Source organism: Lutzomyia longipalpis, chromosome 1 (genome assembly GCF_024334085.1).
Source record: "Lutzomyia longipalpis isolate SR_M1_2022 chromosome 1, ASM2433408v1".
Taxonomy (NCBI): Eukaryota; Metazoa; Arthropoda; class Insecta; order Diptera; family Psychodidae; genus Lutzomyia; species Lutzomyia longipalpis.
The window spans coordinates 20,715,946-20,732,687 of NC_074707.1; the positions used below are offsets into that span (position 1 = coordinate 20,715,946).

At 34.0% G+C, this 16,742-nt stretch overlaps 4 protein-coding genes and 1 long non-coding RNA gene across 29 annotated transcripts in view; 2 read left to right on the plus strand and 3 right to left on the minus strand.

Annotated features, from left to right (window-relative positions):
• Positions 1 to 1,300: 1,300 nt before the first annotated feature.
• Positions 1,301 to 4,729, plus strand: LOC129796878 (casein kinase II subunit beta). 4 transcript variants are annotated; one of them, XM_055839002.1, is made up of 7 exons: positions 1,301 to 1,367; positions 1,742 to 1,817; positions 1,917 to 2,019; positions 2,103 to 2,294; positions 3,181 to 3,370; positions 3,466 to 3,586; positions 3,899 to 4,729. In XM_055839002.1, the coding sequence occupies exons 2-7, from the start codon at positions 1,746 to 1,748 to the stop codon at positions 3,899 to 3,901; spliced, it is 681 nt and encodes a 226-aa protein (XP_055694977.1). In that variant the 5' UTR covers positions 1,301 to 1,367; positions 1,742 to 1,745; the 3' UTR covers positions 3,902 to 4,729. The 4 variants fall into 4 exon arrangements, with proteins under 4 accessions (XP_055694977.1, XP_055694980.1, XP_055694976.1 ...); XM_055839005.1 differs by having other exon boundaries at positions 3,466 to 3,547; XM_055839003.1 differs by having other exon boundaries at positions 1,316 to 1,464.
• LOC129796828 (dihydroorotate dehydrogenase (quinone), mitochondrial) lies at positions 4,730 to 6,171 on the minus strand. Its single transcript, XM_055838933.1, has 3 exons — positions 6,052 to 6,171; positions 5,587 to 5,990; positions 4,730 to 5,521 (listed from the first exon to the last, which is right to left on the minus strand). The coding sequence occupies exons 1-3, from the start codon at positions 6,052 to 6,054 to the stop codon at positions 4,777 to 4,779; spliced, it is 1,152 nt and encodes a 383-aa protein (XP_055694908.1). The 5' UTR covers positions 6,055 to 6,171; the 3' UTR covers positions 4,730 to 4,776.
• Positions 6,172 to 6,233: 62 nt separating this feature from the next.
• LOC129796839 (U5 small nuclear ribonucleoprotein 40 kDa protein) lies at positions 6,234 to 7,523 on the plus strand. Its single transcript, XM_055838955.1, has 3 exons — positions 6,234 to 6,438; positions 6,500 to 6,629; positions 6,701 to 7,523. The coding sequence occupies exons 1-3, from the start codon at positions 6,331 to 6,333 to the stop codon at positions 7,501 to 7,503; spliced, it is 1,041 nt and encodes a 346-aa protein (XP_055694930.1). The 5' UTR covers positions 6,234 to 6,330; the 3' UTR covers positions 7,504 to 7,523.
• Positions 7,524 to 7,799: 276 nt separating this feature from the next.
• Positions 7,800 to 16,742, minus strand: part of LOC129796907 (uncharacterized) — an 83,774-nt gene continuing 74,831 nt past the window's right edge. Inside the window, exon 2 of the long non-coding RNA XR_008751286.1 lies at positions 7,800 to 9,680. This is a non-coding gene — a long non-coding RNA (uncharacterized LOC129796907). The remainder of the gene's footprint in view (positions 9,681 to 16,742) is intronic.
• The window catches only part of LOC129796626 (low-density lipoprotein receptor), a 70,812-nt gene continuing 65,754 nt past the window's right edge, over positions 11,685 to 16,742 (minus strand). For 21 of the 22 annotated variants that reach the window (XM_055838762.1, XM_055838770.1, XM_055838833.1 and 18 more), the window contains 2 exons: positions 16,377 to 16,520; positions 11,685 to 12,097 (listed from right to left, as the gene is read on the minus strand). In XM_055838762.1, the coding sequence (XP_055694737.1) occupies positions 12,053 to 12,097; positions 16,377 to 16,520 (189 nt within the window). In that variant the 3' untranslated portion in view covers positions 11,685 to 12,052. Of the gene's footprint in view, positions 14,271 to 15,391; positions 16,521 to 16,742 lie in introns of all 22 variants that reach the window. The other variant, XR_008751276.1, reaches the window with a different exon arrangement.

Below are 16,742 nucleotides of genomic sequence, written 5' to 3' on the forward strand. Positions count from 1 at the left end.
AGATTCTTCACTGTTAAATCCAACACGTTTCTTCGATGAAAATAACTTTGTCTTCAACTCCTGGGATACGAGCGATGATGGATTTGATAGCAAGTTTGTCTTTAACGGTTGGCAACCGCCAATGCCCGATGAATTCAACCTTGTTGAGGAATCGAATGATGGGAATGAAGTGAAATTCAACAATCCAGCACACATGACCAGAAGTGTTGGACCTGTAAAACTCTATCCTAAACCCAAGCCATTTGTCCAGGGTCCTGTGCACAGACGTCGCTCCGCCACGAGTCAGTTAATTTTCAATAATAAAGGAAGTCACTACGGGTACGTAACGTACCATTGAGGGATGAATCTTCAGCAGACGTACTACTATACTACTCTACTACTACCTACTGAAAATACTCCTTAATTTATTAGTCTAATTCCCATTCTCTACTCTACCATCCCTTTGACTTTGAGGAATTCATTAAATTATCTTAAAGATTTTTTTACCGCCTGATTAATCATCAATTGGGAGAACGGTTCATTCCATTGGAGAAATTGATTGAATTATGTACATTGCAATTTATTCAGCTAATTTGCCAATATTCGCAATATTCTAACACACGTGAATCAACCTTCTAAATTATGTATTGTAAATTTTTCTCTTTATTTCATGCATTGTATACATGTCTACTGTATTACCTAATACCTTAAATAAATTAATTTGTAATAAAATACATTCTCAACGTCAATTATTGTCTCATTTCTTTTCCACATAAAATCATCATAATATATATTTCTTTGAATTTTTGATGACGTGAAATGAAAGATTTTTGATGAATTTTTCAAAAATCTCGTATGTGCCAACGTGACTGCGGTCGTTACATTGACCTTTGATATTTCAAAATCAAAATACTTTATGCTTATTCAACCAAATCTTTGCTACCCTGAACTTCTTCCAGGGGATTCGTGTAAGATTTTCGGAGGATTTTGTACTGTAGATGAGTTTCTGTCTTCCTCAGGAGCCATAAAATGCTTCCCATCATTCCCCCAGGTAATCTTCATTTCCAGGATTTTCCGTCAACAAAAAGCATAAGAAATGAATAAACTTAAAAGTTAAATTAACTTGTTACTCATCACTTTGTAGGTCTTTTACGTGTAATATCCCTCAACATTTTCTCAAGCATTTAAATGGCAAATAATGAGTATTTTTTACCAAAACAAAATTATTACAACGAGAAATTAATCTCACTTTATGAGACATGCAAAGCCCGCCAAAAAATGTTTCATAATTTTAACGCAGGGTGGCGCGACGGATTTTTTTTTGACGTTCATATCGCTGCCATATTATTTGTTCAATTTTCTTCAAGCGTGGCTTGCGGCACTAAAAGGTAATTTTACCAACAAATACCACTCCCTGGGTCCCCAAAGTACCCCCCAAGTGTTCCCCGAACATTTTCCCGTAGGCACCGTGTGGAAAATCCCGGCGTAAGTGCAATTTTTCATGGGAAACTTGGCGATTTCTCCAGCCCACATCGATCACTTCCTACATGTCCGTCATTTGCTGATTTTTCATGTCTCGCCCCAAAAAATGAAGCGGGCGGAAAATCCGGGTGAAAATGTGCTCTGAGGACATCCCTGGTAGCCCCAATTTGGGGAGAAATGTTCCGCAATATGGACTAGAAAGGAGTTTATTTTCATTTATTTGTATTGAATTTGCCAGTGATGGACTTTTTTTCTCTTTTATTTTCCATTTCTTATGCAGAAAAATGAGTAGCTCCGAGGAGGTGTCATGGATTTCATGGTTCTGTGGTCTTCGAGGCAATGAATTCTTCTGTGAGGTAAGTAATCTCATTAGTAGTTGTTTGGTGCACATACAAGGCTTACAATTAACGCATCTTCCTACCCTCCCCCGTACCCATTTTATGCTTCTCTCGTAGGTCGATGAGGACTACATTCAGGATAAATTCAATTTGACTGGACTCAATGAGCAAGTTCCGAACTACAGGCAAGCACTAGATATGATTCTTGATCTCGAACCCGGTAAGAATGAAATTATTAGCATTATGTATTGCTCTGGGGTATTGAGGTAAATATTTTTTGTTTGGATTCTCTTTTTCCTGCAGAGGACGAACTCGATGATAACCCCAACCAGTCTGATTTGATTGAACAGGCAGCTGAGATGCTGTATGGATTAATCCATGCCAGATACATCCTTACAAATCGCGGAATTGCTCAAATGATAGAAAAATATCAAACTGGTGACTTTGGTGTTTGCCCACGAGTGTACTGTGAGAGTCAACCAATGTTGCCATTAGGTAAGAGATTTTTTTTCTTGATGGGAGGATATGTTAACCCTTTCGCGTCTGCATGAAACATTGAAACATGTGATCGTTTTATCGCTAGGGGAACGTGGCCTTATTCGGACTTGCAAAGTGAGAAAAAATGATATAAAATGAAAAGCAATTTTCTTAAATTTGTTACCTTTTTGAAGGCCATTTAATGCTCTCTTTTTACTTCCATAACTTTCTATTGGTTTGTCCAATATTTATCCGGATTTCTAACCTAACATTTTGACCATTACATTCAATGGGGATGAATGAGACAGAAAATCAAAATTGTACTGAATTTATGTGAAAATCTTAGGTTAGAAATCCGTGTAAATATTGGACAAAAACCAAAAAAATTAAAGTTTTATCAATCTTGGAGGATCGAAGTTTCTAACCTCAAAATTTTGCCCTTATTTTCTCAAAAGAAAATATTTTTTCCAAGTTTTCTTTCGATGAACTTTAAGTAATGAAACTCCCAGATGTACACAGATGTAGAATTTATCACGAAATATTGAATAGATTCTGTGGCGATTGATAAAAGTCAAATTAGCCACTTTAACCAGCAAAATCCTCCAAGGGTTAAGTAATAGCGGATTGAAAAAGGTTAAAATTACACCACATTCCCTTATATTTATTTTGTGGATGCTCTCACAAGGCATTTCGAAGTCAGAACGTCTTCTTTGGCCTTTTCTACGTAATCTTAACGTATTTCCAACTTGGAAAAGTAATTAAATTCATTTTAATTCGAGAAAATAAAATGTTTCACGTTTAGGTCAGCATATGACCCAATAGACGCAAAAGGGTTAAAAGTCTACCTTATGTGGCACGAAGACATTTTTTTTTCTCAATTTCTGATATATTTAATTTGTTGCAGGTTTATCAGATGTCCCAGGAGAGGCAATGGTGAAGTCCTACTGTCCGAAATGCGTTGATGTCTACACACCGAAATCATCACGGCACCACCATACGGATGGGGCTTACTTTGGCACCGGATTCCCGCACATGCTCTTCATGGTGCATCCAGAGTATCGTCCCAAACGTCCGACAAATCAATTTGTGCCACGGTATGTCTCCATCTATCCCATTTTCGTCTGCTCTAACTTTTGTTATTTTCATAATTAATCCCTTTTTTTTATTCTTTAATTATGTATCTTTGCAGTTTATATGGCTTCAAGATTCATTCCCTCGCTTATCAAATTCAGCTGCAGCATGCAGCCAACTTTAAGGCTCCACAACGAGCGGTAAATTATAAAAATGGAAATCGCAGCTACATACAAAATGTATAATTAAATTAAAAGTTATGAATAATTTTTGAATGAGAAGAAAACAAAATTTGAAGTATTTAAAAAAAAAGAACTCTAAAGTAAAGACTTGAAAAGAGGAAACTCGTGAGAGTTTTTCTCTCTGAGAGATCAATAATTTCAAATTGATTCATTTGCAAAAAACAAATTCATCGCATTATTCATAATCTCTAAAAGCATTGAACTTATTACAAAAAAAAATCCTATAAAATATTCTAATTTATAAAATGTGAAAAGAATGTACTAATTGTAATTTTTTTCTCTTCTTTTTTTCTCTTTCTCTACTTTTAGTGAAAGGACATCAAATAGCGTGCTTTATAATTTCGTTTTCCTTCCCATCCCCCCTTTTTTTAAAACTCTTAATTATTCATTTAAAAAAATATATGGTTTTGATGAGAGAGAGAGATCACTTAGGCGAGGAAAGAAAAATTTCTCATACGGCAAAATGGAGAGATGTGAAAATTTAGTGAAGAAATAAGCAAAAAAAAATGAAAGAAGTAGGATGAAGAAAAGAAAAGACGAGGACTGCATTCTGGAGAAAATGCAGTAGAGATGATGAATGAGAGAGAAAAGAAAGAAAGAAAGGCTTCTCACCCACACAAGAAAGGCGGAACAAATTGAGAGAAAAATGAGGAGACATCGGAAATGTGGATGACTTTTTTTTATTAAATATAAATACAAATTATTTAGTTAATATTAAACAATTTACATTTTAATTTATATTGTATAAATTAATGAAGTTTTTTCTTGTAAAATATTTTACATTGAACTTCAGCAATTTTAAAAACAAAAAGAATTGATCATTATTGCAATCGATTTTACAAAAAACTTGGTACTTTTTTACAACAAAATAATTAACAAAAAATTGCTTTGACTTTGCAAAATTATTTTTTTAGCAAATAAAAAAACAAACACCAAATGCAGTCCTAAGTTTTGTAGTAAAAATCGATAACAATAAAAAGGGAATCCTAAATTTGAAGATTTAGAGATAAAATTTCAAATAGTTTTTATGAATTTAATATTGAGAGAGTAAGAAGATCAGGTTCAGTAGAAGAGAAATCATTAGATGAAATCAATGTAAACAAAAAAAAAATAAAATAAAAATCATTGAAACCCTCAAAATTGTTGTCTTTTAAACTTTATTTTCTTTGTCTTTGCTCAATAGAAGATTAATTTGATTTATGAGCCATTCCTCTGGCTTCGGCAACATTCTTAAATCCATTTTTACGAAGAAGCTCATCCAATTCACTTTTGATCTTATTCACGATCGGTGGTCCATGGAAGGCGAAGGCACTGTACAGTTGCACAACAGATGCTCCTGCGAGGATTTTATCATAGGCTTCTCGTCCCGAGGAGATTCCACCGACCCCAACAATGGGAACCCTTCCTCCGGTTCTTTTGTACACGTGGGCGATGGCCTTCGTGGAAAGATCACGCAGTGGTGCCCCACTGAGACCGCCCACTTCATTGCGAAACCTACTCTGAAGCTCAGGTGGTCGTGTGATGGTTGTATTGCTAATGATTACTCCATCCACACGGCATGATTCAAGCTCAATAATCTCACTGATATCATTGAGTTCCTCAAGAATGAGATCTGGTGCTATTTTCAGGAGAAGTGGAACATTCCGGGAGAGCTTCCGCTTGGCAGCAACAGCTTTAGAGAGCAATTCAATTAAATTTTCCCTACTCTGGAGACTACGCAGACCTGGTGTATTGGGGCTACTGATGTTAATCACCAAGTAATCAGCCACAGGACCAAAACGTTCAATTCCCACCACGTAGTCGTCTGCAGCTGATGGGGATGTCTTATTCTTGCCCAAATTAACACCGAGAACTCCCGCGAAAGATCCATTTTTGCGCAATTTTTCAATCCTCTCCAGTACCTTATCATGCCCATCGCTGTTAAAGCCAAACCTGTTGAAGAATACAACATTACACACTCCATCAGGGGAGAAATTCAGGAGATATCTAAACAGAACCTATTTATAATCGCCTTATCCTCAACGAGACGAAAGCATCGAGGCTTTGGATTCCCTGGCTGTGGTTCCGGTGTCACAGATCCAATTTCCACAAAGCCAAATCCAATTTTGTGCAATCCACTCACAGCTTCAGCTTGTTTATCGAATCCAGCTGCAATTCCCACGGGATTTGACAGGGCTATATCAACAAAAGACGTTTTGAGCCTCTCAGAATCCACAAACTTCCGCTGTCCCATTATGCCGTATTTGCATGATGCTAATGCCAATTTGTGACTCATTTCCGCCGGCAGTTGCCACACTGTTGGCATGAGGATGTTCCTGTAGAATGTTTCATTTCCGGAATGTACAAAATACAAGGAGCTAAGCCCCAGGAAACCACCCCCAATTGCTGTAATCTTCTTGAACTGGAAAATATTAATTTATTTAGGGAATCTCAAATAGTAATTCTCTAATATAAAAACTCACCATTACTCTTAAAAAAAAAGATATATCAAAAAATTATCACAGAGTTTTGAAAAAAAAATGCAACAAAACAAACCCCAAAAGAGGCGAAAAATTGAGGTTAGGTAAAGCACCCTGAAGTTTGTTTCGAGTGAATAAAGCGAAATTCTGACGAGAAAGTGCCGATTTGAAGTGCCGAGATTCTCGGAATACCGTGATTACTTCTGAAAGCCGTGCTACCGAACCAAAACAAACCGCGTAGGGTAATTTTTCTTTCATTGCAAGTAAAATAAGTGCTCGAAAATGGCTCAGAAGAGATCCTCTGAAATGGTTGTTGCCATTCCGGATGCCAAAAAGTCCCGCAGCGATATTGTAGCCTACACAAATCGGGATAAAGCTCTTATGCAGACGGTAAGGCTAATGATGTTTACTAAACTCATCCCACCACCTAACTTCCGGAATCTCTTTCCAGGGCATCCCGCGAACATCAAACTTGTTCGCCCCCATTATGCTCCTCGAGGGACATCAAGGGGATATTTTTACATGTGAATTTCACCCAGAAGGCCAGATTATTCTCTCCAGTGGTTTCGATCGGCAGATTTGTGAGTTTTTGATCAATTTTTAAAGGCTTCCCTGGGCATGATTTCAATGTTTTTTTGGGGGATCTTTTCAGTGATTTGGAAGGTATTTGATGAGTGTGAAAATATTGGTCTCATGACTGGTCACACGGGATCCGTTATGGAGGCTCACTTCTCTCCGGATGGAAGCAACATCTTCACCTGTTCCACAGATAATACCGTAGCTATTTGGGATGTACCCACGTGCCAGCGCATCCGGAAGCTAAAGGGACATGGAAATTTTGTGAATTCCGTTCAGGGAGCCCGGAGAGGGCCACAAATTCTCGTATCCGGAAGCGATGACAACACGATTAAGTTGTGGGACTCACGGAAGCGCTACGCTACAGCCACCCTGGAAGCTACGTACCAAGTAACAGCGGTGGGATTTAATGATACAGCTGAACAGATTGTGAGTGGGGGCATTGATAATGATGTGAAAATTTGGGATTTGCGCAAAAATGAAGTTCTTCACCGTCTTCGGGGGCACACCGACACTATCACGGGAATTGCTCTCTCCCCGGATGGATCGTACATCCTTACCAATTCCATGGACAATACCTTGCGGATTTGGGATATTCGTCCGTATGCCCCAACCGAGCGGTGCGTGAAGATCTTCTCAGGGCATCAGCATAACTTCGAGAAGAATCTCCTGCGGTGTGCGTGGTCCAAGGATGGGACGCTGGTCAGCTGTGGCTCTGCCGATCGCTTCGTTTACATCTGGGACACTACGACCAGGCAGATCAAATATAAACTCCCTGGGCACAATGGGAGCGTAAATGATGTAGATTTTCACCCTGAGGAACCTATTGTTGTCTCAGCGTCCAGCGACAAGACATTGTATGTCGGAGAAATTGAATAAATTTAATACAAAGCTGCAAAGTTTGTTTGTCTGTTTCACATGAACTCCTCGGAAACGGCTGGACCGATCTTGATGAAATTTGGTATGGGGGTAGAGGGAGTCAATACGATTTGCAAGCGCTATATGAGATTCCGCCCCTACTCCCTTTATAGCGCCCCCAAAGAAAATTTTTTTCCCATTTCACATCTGCTCACACATGATTGGGGGGACTCGGGTTGATTAGTTTGGTATATTGAAATCATTGAAATGATATTTTTTAATCTGAGGAAATAATTCTCAAAATAAAACAGGTGCTGTACAATAATTTTTTTATTCTCTTTTTCTTTTAATTGTATAATTGTAGTTTACCACGTTTTTTTCTTGTTTTTTTTAGGATGTACCATCTCTCTCGTTTTACTCTATAATATATAATAATCTCTAAATATTTTATTAAAATGGGATAAAATTTAATTCGCTCTTAGATTTTTTTTAGAGAGGATTTTGTTTTACCAATTTGATACAATTTTTGTTTTATGTTCGGAACGAAAATATTTCACGTGTAATGGGAGAAATAAATATTATCCGTTGCTTTTCACTAAAATAAACTGTGAAATAGCAAGTTAAAATATTGAAGTTTGTATTTAAAAAAAATGAGGAAAATTTAATTTTCCAGTTTATGGTAATTTGGCACTAAATTTATGCACATCCGTGATTTTTAAAATTTTCCTTTTAAAATTGTTTTCCTTTTGTGATTCTCCTTGCCTTTTTGGCATCTTTGATAAAAAATGTTAACAATGTTTAAATTTATTTTATTATTAGACCATTTTTTTAATATTTTGTGATTTTGAAAAAAATCATTTTAAATTCTTCTTTCTAAATTAATTCACACTCTCTAATTAGTTTGTTCATTGTTCCATTTTTTTTTAATTAATGCCTCTTTTTATGTTATATTTTATATCTAAAACATTTTATGTCTAAAAACTCCAAATTTATCCCCATTTTATCTATTTTAATCTTTCTTTTTATTTTTTTTTAAAGTTTTTTTTCCTCTGAAAAAGAGTACACTCTATTACTCATCTTAATTAGTAGGTAGGTACCTATATAGTAATTTTAGTTTTTTTTCTTCTATTTCTTCATAATTGTAGGTATATTATATATTTTAATATTAAATTAATAATATCTCTTATATCTCTCAATGATTTTTTATTTACAACTTTATGATTTTTTTTCCTTTGCAACACGCAAAATATTACACATTCATTTATTACAAAATATATTGTTTAATTCATATATTATTACATACCTATACATATTAGAAAATGGCAATTGGCAGGACTTTACATTTAAATAAAAAAATTTTCACTTTTTTGCATTCCACTTTCATTTAAAAAAGTTTTTTCTCTTTCCTTTTCTTTGCTAAGAAACTATAATTTTATCATTGAGCAAAATTAATAATTAAAAAAAATTCTTCGAATATTTTACAATAATGTCTTTTTTATTCTGATATTTTTTTTTTCAAAATATTTAAAAAAAAAAAAAACGAAATATTCAGCAAAACCAATGCAAAAAAACGGACCTTTTCCACGCTTTCGTATAGCTTTTGAAACACTTCTTTCTCATTTAAAATTCGAGTGTTGACTTTAAGAGCCATCATAAAAAGGACAAAGAAGATAAAACAGCCATGACTCAGCGGCAATTACTATGCAAATAAATCATTATAAGTTGGAATGAATTAGACCGCGCGCATTTGAAGTTGACAGAAAAAAAATGTTTTAGGCGTTTTCTGGTAAATTTGTAAGAAAAGCTCCGCATTTCCTCCTTTTCTTATATAACTATATATACGGTATAGCTGTGTGTCTACAAAGCAACTTTCAAAATTTTAATTATTCATTATATTTGATTCGTTTCTTCCGTCCCATCCATGTTTCCCCGCCTCATACGCCTTCCTTCCGCTCTATAATAAAATGATAATATTTTCATAACCTAATAAATATTCAATGTATCGCAATTATCTCTTTGAATCGTCTTTTTTTAAATCTTTCACAAGACGCAGAAAATGGAAGAATTTCTTTTTTTATATAAATTGTTTTTCTCAGCAAGAAGAATTTTTCATTCTTTTGTATTTTTTTCTTTAAATTATCTAATTCATGTTCTTTTTTAAACATCTAATCTACTAAACTTTTTTTTTCAATAGGTACCTATATATTTAAAAATTTTTACTCTACTACATCTATAAAAAAATTATATATAATTTACTCGTTAAACTCTACACAATATTTCCACTTCATTTTGATTTATCTCCTACATTTTGTTTTGTTCATCTACAACAAAATTTCTTTACCTTATATTCTCTTTTAGTGAATGATTTCTTCTATGGTATAAGAGCAATATTTTTCATTTTTTTATTGATAAGAAATATTTTTTTATAAATTACATTTTGTAGCATTTTTATTCTCTTTTTTGATCCATTAGTAGGTTTTTTTTTCTTTCCTTAATATAACCACAAAACTGCTTTTATTAATTTAGTCGCTTCTTTTTTATGTACAGTATGACTTTAACTTTATTAGTTTTTTTTAATAGGTTTACAATGCATATCTCTCATTGTTACTCTTTCAAGTTTTTTTTTCCCACTTTTCTCCCAATAAAATCAATCAATAAATAATCACAGCAAATTGGCTAATAAATTTTACAAATATATATTTTTTAATGATTCCTTTAAATGTTTTCTATTCTTACCGAAAATATGTTTTCAGTTAATTTTTGTAAAATAAAATCAAAAACAAGAATTTGCTTTGTAACAAAAAATTAAGTTGAGAAATGGACGCAATAGTTTTGAATATTAAGGAATTGAGAAAGGCTCTATTGGTGTGTTCTAAAAGTTCCATAAAAAAGAGAAGATGGGATGGAGTGATACAAGGAGCTGTGGTCAACTCCCCCAGAAACCTCATTCCTCTTCTCATGAAACTGTGAGAGCACGCGATTGCTCTCGACACGATCAAGGCTAAGCTAAGACTGATTGTTCTTCACTTGATTCTCACTGCTCCTCTCGGCTACACTTTTGCTTCTCTTTCGCTATCTCTCTGTCTAATTCCAATGCTCTCCACTCTTCAACTCTCTTATATTCTCGTGCCTATTTGAGGATTTGTATCTTGGGCGTAGCAGATCGTCATCAGAGGAGAGCAACCATTACAGTTATTACCGATTTAGGGGTACTCACTCTATGAGCAGGTTTTCATTCGCTGGATTGTGATTTGGACGCTGCAATTTATACCTATCGCTCTCTGTCTAAATTATAATGATTTTTTTCGAAATTTAAATTTCAGGGTTAAACGTCCATAAGTTACTGTCCTATCACTTTAGGATCTAACAGAAATGTTACTTTTTTTGTCTCAAAGATTTAATTGAACTTTCTTACAAAAGTTCTCTTCCAAACAGAAATTAGGAATTTATTTTCAATTTAAGTAGAATTTATCGTGTCCTTCAAGGCACATTATAGTTTGCACTTAAAGGTCTTTTTTATAAGAACATTTTAAACACACCAACTGATGCATTTCTTGTATGAGTTTCTGTTTGTTGGGGTACAAACTTAAAAAAGAAATAATAAATTAAGTTACGGCATAAAATTGGATAATCTTATGAATCTCCAGAGCTGCAAAACAGTGTTGGTCTTTTCACTTTTGTGAAATACCAAATAATTTTGTATAACAAACTTAAGACAAACAAAGCATTGTAAAATATGTAAAATATAATAAAGAATGCGTGGGGAATTGGTAAAGAACCACGGACATCAGCTGCCATCGTTTAATTGAAAAATCTGATTAACACCCCCGCTATGAAGGGGTTTTGTATATTTTTCAAAAATAATATACAATAAAAATAAAAAAGGGTAATCTCACATTGCTCAACATGCTGCCTTCATTGGAACACTAACCAAATTGGGCAGGACTTGCAATTGCATTAGATGAGTTTCTTTGTGTTGTAATTTTCAGTGTGGGTTTTTAGTTTTGTAAATTAAATTTGGAAACTTTTTCTATTAGTGTTATTTCTGTGCTGTATTCATACAATATTTGTCATTTTTGTATTTAATTTATATGTATGTATATTTTTATAATTATTACTTAATTTACAATCTTTGATATTTTTTTTTCAAAGGGATCATTTTAGGAATCTTATAACCAAAATTATGTAGTTTTAGTAAAGAATTTTCTCTTTTTTTGTAAAGTTATTTTTTTTTACTTGAAAGGGCGTGTGTGAATTGTTAAATAGTGGAAGAAAAAATCTTTTTTAACGTACTTGTTTTTGGCACATCATCAGTTTGATTGTGGCGTTAAAGTCTTTGCATTACGTAGCATCATCATTTGGCTCGGTGGGAGTCTCCCCATTTGGCTCCCATCATCTGTACAACTTAGTTCCTTATTCGAAGATATTCGATGCTTTGTGCTCTTCCTTTCTCTCTTTTTTTTTACCCACATCCCCTTCATGCAACGCGTCTTTTCTACCGCATTTTTTATTCTCTGCACGCAGAGAGAGTGAATGTTGCTGTAAAAAAGAACTGGTGCGCTTTCTCCCCTTACACAAAGTCATTTGTTCCTGGTTTATTCAGTGGTTCTTGAGCCTGCAAGAAAAAAAACAAAACGGTTGGCATTTTATTTAAATTCATCTCTGCAGTCAGATCTTGAGGATTCGCACAAAAGCACACCCGCATCTAACATTTTTCATCATACATTTTATTCATACAGTAACATATGTATATGCGAGCTTTTTTGACTTCAAAGCTCTTATCTTTTATCATTTTGTAACGACATCCCCGAAAACTGTGAGAGTGATTTTTTGGTGAAAAGTTTTCATTAAAGTTTTAGTGATTTAACTTTGAAAATATTCATTTATTCTACACCATAACTATATGTATATACTCAATTCCACTGCTGAAGCAAAAGAAGAAATATTTAAAATGAACTTCTCACATAATCATTAAAATTCTCCACTGAATATAATGATTCGTCTGCACAAAAATCTCATTCACGATAAGAGAGAACTTTAATATGGAAACTAACGTGGTAAAGTGAGTAAGTTTTATGGTTAAAGGGAAATAATTAATCCTTATTATACCTATATAGTAAACATGATTAAAAATTTCAATTCTTTCTTTACTTGTGATATATCTACTTTTTAACCCTTTGACGACAAAGCATTTTCACGAAATTATAGTAAAATTAGGTTCTAAAGCGATTTATAAAAAAAAAGCCTCTTGGGCTCTTAAGAATAAGACATTTATGCATAGGTAGTAATCATCTATCTATAAAAGAACTTCAATTCAATTCCTTCAATACTGTAAAAGTATAATTTTGCAAAATAGAGCAAAAGTAATAAAATTCCGTAATATAGGTATATGTGGAAAAATGATTGAAATAAAAATAAAAATGCGAGGAAATTCATTTTATTTTCATTCCACAATTGCAATCTAAAAATGTTTACTTTCCTCCGTTTTACCCGAAAATTTTCCATTTCTCCATATACAACACATACACACACAACACTCAAACTTACCCTTCTTTTTTTATTTATTGAGCACACATTCTCCGGGAAATTCCCTCTACGCAATAAATTTCACTCCCATGTGTTTGCAAGCATTAAAATGAGAGGTAAAAAGTTGAAAGTTTTGAGCTTTTTTTTCCCCGAAACTCCCTCAACCCTACACACTCTGTCAATATAACACAGCAAGTTTTGTGTAGTTTTGGTAGATTTTTTTGGCACAAAAAAACTGTTTGCTGAACACGTACAACATAATTTTCATACCCAAATAAAAAAAAAACATGAATCCCAGAACGTTTTCCAACTTTGTGACCACCTCGAGAGGTTGCAAGAGCTTTTTTTTCAACATACATAGAATACTACCTAGGTAGGTATAGGTACCTTATTTGAGCAATAATTGGCACAATGAGCTTTTATAATAATAATAATTTTAACATTAAAATCCATCCTAGAACATTCACGAATATTTTGCAACAAATCATCCCTTTATCCATTTTTTTCATTAATTGGACACTTTTTAATAAAATAAAAAACAGAATTGTGGGAAATTGATTGCAAAATTGTATGGCAAATAGGCCTCTAATTACTGAAGCATGTAAAGCTCCATTTTTTTGTACTTCACATGTATGTGTACATTGTACAATAAGCCTATTCTTCAACCACAGATATTTTAATACCCATTTTCCCCCGCCCTACCCCCGCATAAAGCCCCAAATTCCATTAATTTAATTAAAAATTCACGTGTTTGATCCGATTTTGATGGGTTGGAAGCAAGCATGGACTGTGATCAAAAATCCCGGACAATAATTTTTGAGTAGGTATCTGTCTATCAATTAAAAATCAATTAATTGAAGGCGATTTAATATAATAGCATGCACACAGAGATTGGTGAATATAAAAAATCTACTTAACGAGTGTTTTTTTATAACTAATTAAAATTTCTACATTAAAATTGTTTTTCTATGAATTCATATTTTATGGCCGAATATTATAAAGGCTTATTTCAATAGAAAAATTTATAATAAATTTAATGGTTTTTTTTGTACACATTTTGTACAAAAGCAATGATATTGTTTGCCATGTGGGAGTTTTTTTACTCGTGTCATTTTCTTTTGCACGAATAATTTTTTCCACCTTTTTATTCGGGTAAATATTCATTTAAACCTTTTTATCCTTTCCCTCGTTTTCACGAAAAATATTTGAAAAAATGCATTTTTTGTGCCACTTTTTTTTATTAAATATAAATTTAACCCATCCTCACTTTTTGTATGATATATCATACGCAAAATTGGTAATTTTTGTTTAATTTTTATGACGCGAATTCGCAAAAATTTCCTTCCGGGTTAGTGTTTTCCACTTTTATAAACCCTTAACTCTTTATATTAATTTTCCTGGGTGTCAAAAACATAAAATAATGTTATTTTTTGACAAAAATCTAAGTGTATCCAATTGCAATGTTGTCCGGGAATCAAAATGTGTGTATTTTAAGTGACAATTTCCTTTTTCTCTGCAATATTTTGAACAAAATCTCTTATTTATTAATAAAACTTTGTGAATTAACCAAAATATCCGTCTCCGACCGCAAATTATTTAATTATTTTGCGCGATAAACATCTGCGTATGATATATCATACGTTGGTTGAATTGAGGTACTTTTTAGGTTATAGTGCGAGTTTATTTCTGTGAGGGAAGATCTAAGGGTTTGGGAATGAAAATATAGATTGCAGTGAAAAGGAATGCCAGGAAGTGCTAAATCAGATACATCGTAAGTATTAAAAAGTATCTAACACCGGGAAATATAAAAATTATAGCGAAAATCTTGATTTTTGTAGGTCTGAGAACGAAGAAGGATAGCACATCCGGCTCTGTCCGGAGACTTGTCAGCATGCTCACAAGAAGTCTCCGTCCTAGAGCAAAACATGCAACATGAGATGGTTATTTTACTTCCTGGCTACGCAACTGTTAGCGATGAGGACAACTGTGGGAACCACGACAAGTTCAGTCTCTATATCCTTAGAATTAGAACTCTACAAGAACGCGGTGAGTTGATTCTGAAACCCAAGGATTGGAGTTCTATTGGAGCAATTAATTAATTCTGGTCCAAAATCTAGCCAGAATACTTAATTTAAGCATAAATTATGTAATTTATGCATTTAAATAAATTAAAGTTTTTGTTTTAAGACTGAGAAAAAAATAGATTTTTTCAACCCCCTTTCGTTAAACGTATGATATATCATACGGTGTCTACCGACGCCCCCATGGGGGCTAAAAATTTTATTTTCAGGAATTATATTTCTTATAGGCTTATTAGTCAAATTCTAGAAAATGAAGGTCCTAGGTACAGCAGATCTATGACCTCGTTAGCATGGGTTAAAACAAAAAAAAACATTTTTTTAGGGAGGTTGGAATTTTTGCGAGGGACGGTAAATATTCTGCAGGTACACCCTTACATGCTGATATACTTATAATTATTTCTCATTAAAATAACTTTTATGGGGTTTGTTAATAAAATTGCGCATTAAGATGTTAATTTGTGCTGAAAACATTTCTCATTTTATTTCCCAAATGCACCATGGTGGTTGCTCGCAAGTCATGTATATGTGCAAAAACTCTGTTGTATGAGCTTTTTGGCATGGTACAAGAGTGAGAGAAATGATGATGCGGGGAACTTGCTGGGGAAACTATAAAGTTCTTATATGTGTTGAGTGAATTTTCATTTTGTTTGGCTCCGTGAATATTGTTTCGAAATTCAGCTCATCTTACATGGAGAATATGGATGCTACTGTGAAAAATGGGATATCATCAAATAACGATAAGGAGGTGGTTCTGTGTGAGCTTTTTTTTCTTCTTCTCCTACATTCATCTGCAACATACATATATACACATATATATGTATATACTCTCCGCAGCCTCTCGTGTGTCACTTGGTGGAAAATTTTGTATCACTCTCCCGCAGAATGTTCATTGAAATTCCATTTTCATACATTATATTCGTCAGCCCAGAAAAAGACATGGGATGTTGTATAAAAAATGCGATTACCCTCACCAGCAACAAAAAAGTGGTTTGAGGTGGATGTTTTTGGCAAGAAAAAATCTATCCATATTTTTTGAGTATGTCCTTCCTGTGATATCTCCTCCTAGTCATACATATATGTATGTATGTTTGGTATGTATAATGTTTAGTAAAACCAGACGAACCTCCAACCTCCACATCCTTATCTTTCTCCAACAAACACAAATAATGGAACGATCGTCTTGACTACATCCCACCCCCACCCCACTGCCTATCTAAATGCCTTGCTGTTGCAAATTGTAATCATTTATCTTACACTGACGGCACACTCTCGTGATAGGGCTCTCACCTCATCGCCAATCCGATGGCCATGCATCCCGTGCTTCTCAATCTGGAACGTATCCTCTGTAGTTTTACGATACACTGGATTATCGAAGTTCATCGATGTTAAATTCCTAGCCTGGTAGTGACGGTAGCAGCAGAACAAACTTATCTAGATGTGGGGAAATCAAACAAAATATTCTATTTAATCAAAATCTTAATTCCATTATAAAAAGAGAAAAAAAAACTTTAATCACCATCAGAGATAACATACATATATGTATGTATATCCTATAAACTTAGACTTAAAAGAGAGACAGAGAGGGAGATACGCACGTGCTTTTATGTGGGCGAATTGGAGCGAATTATTTTGCAAGAGCGAAAAAGCTTTTGG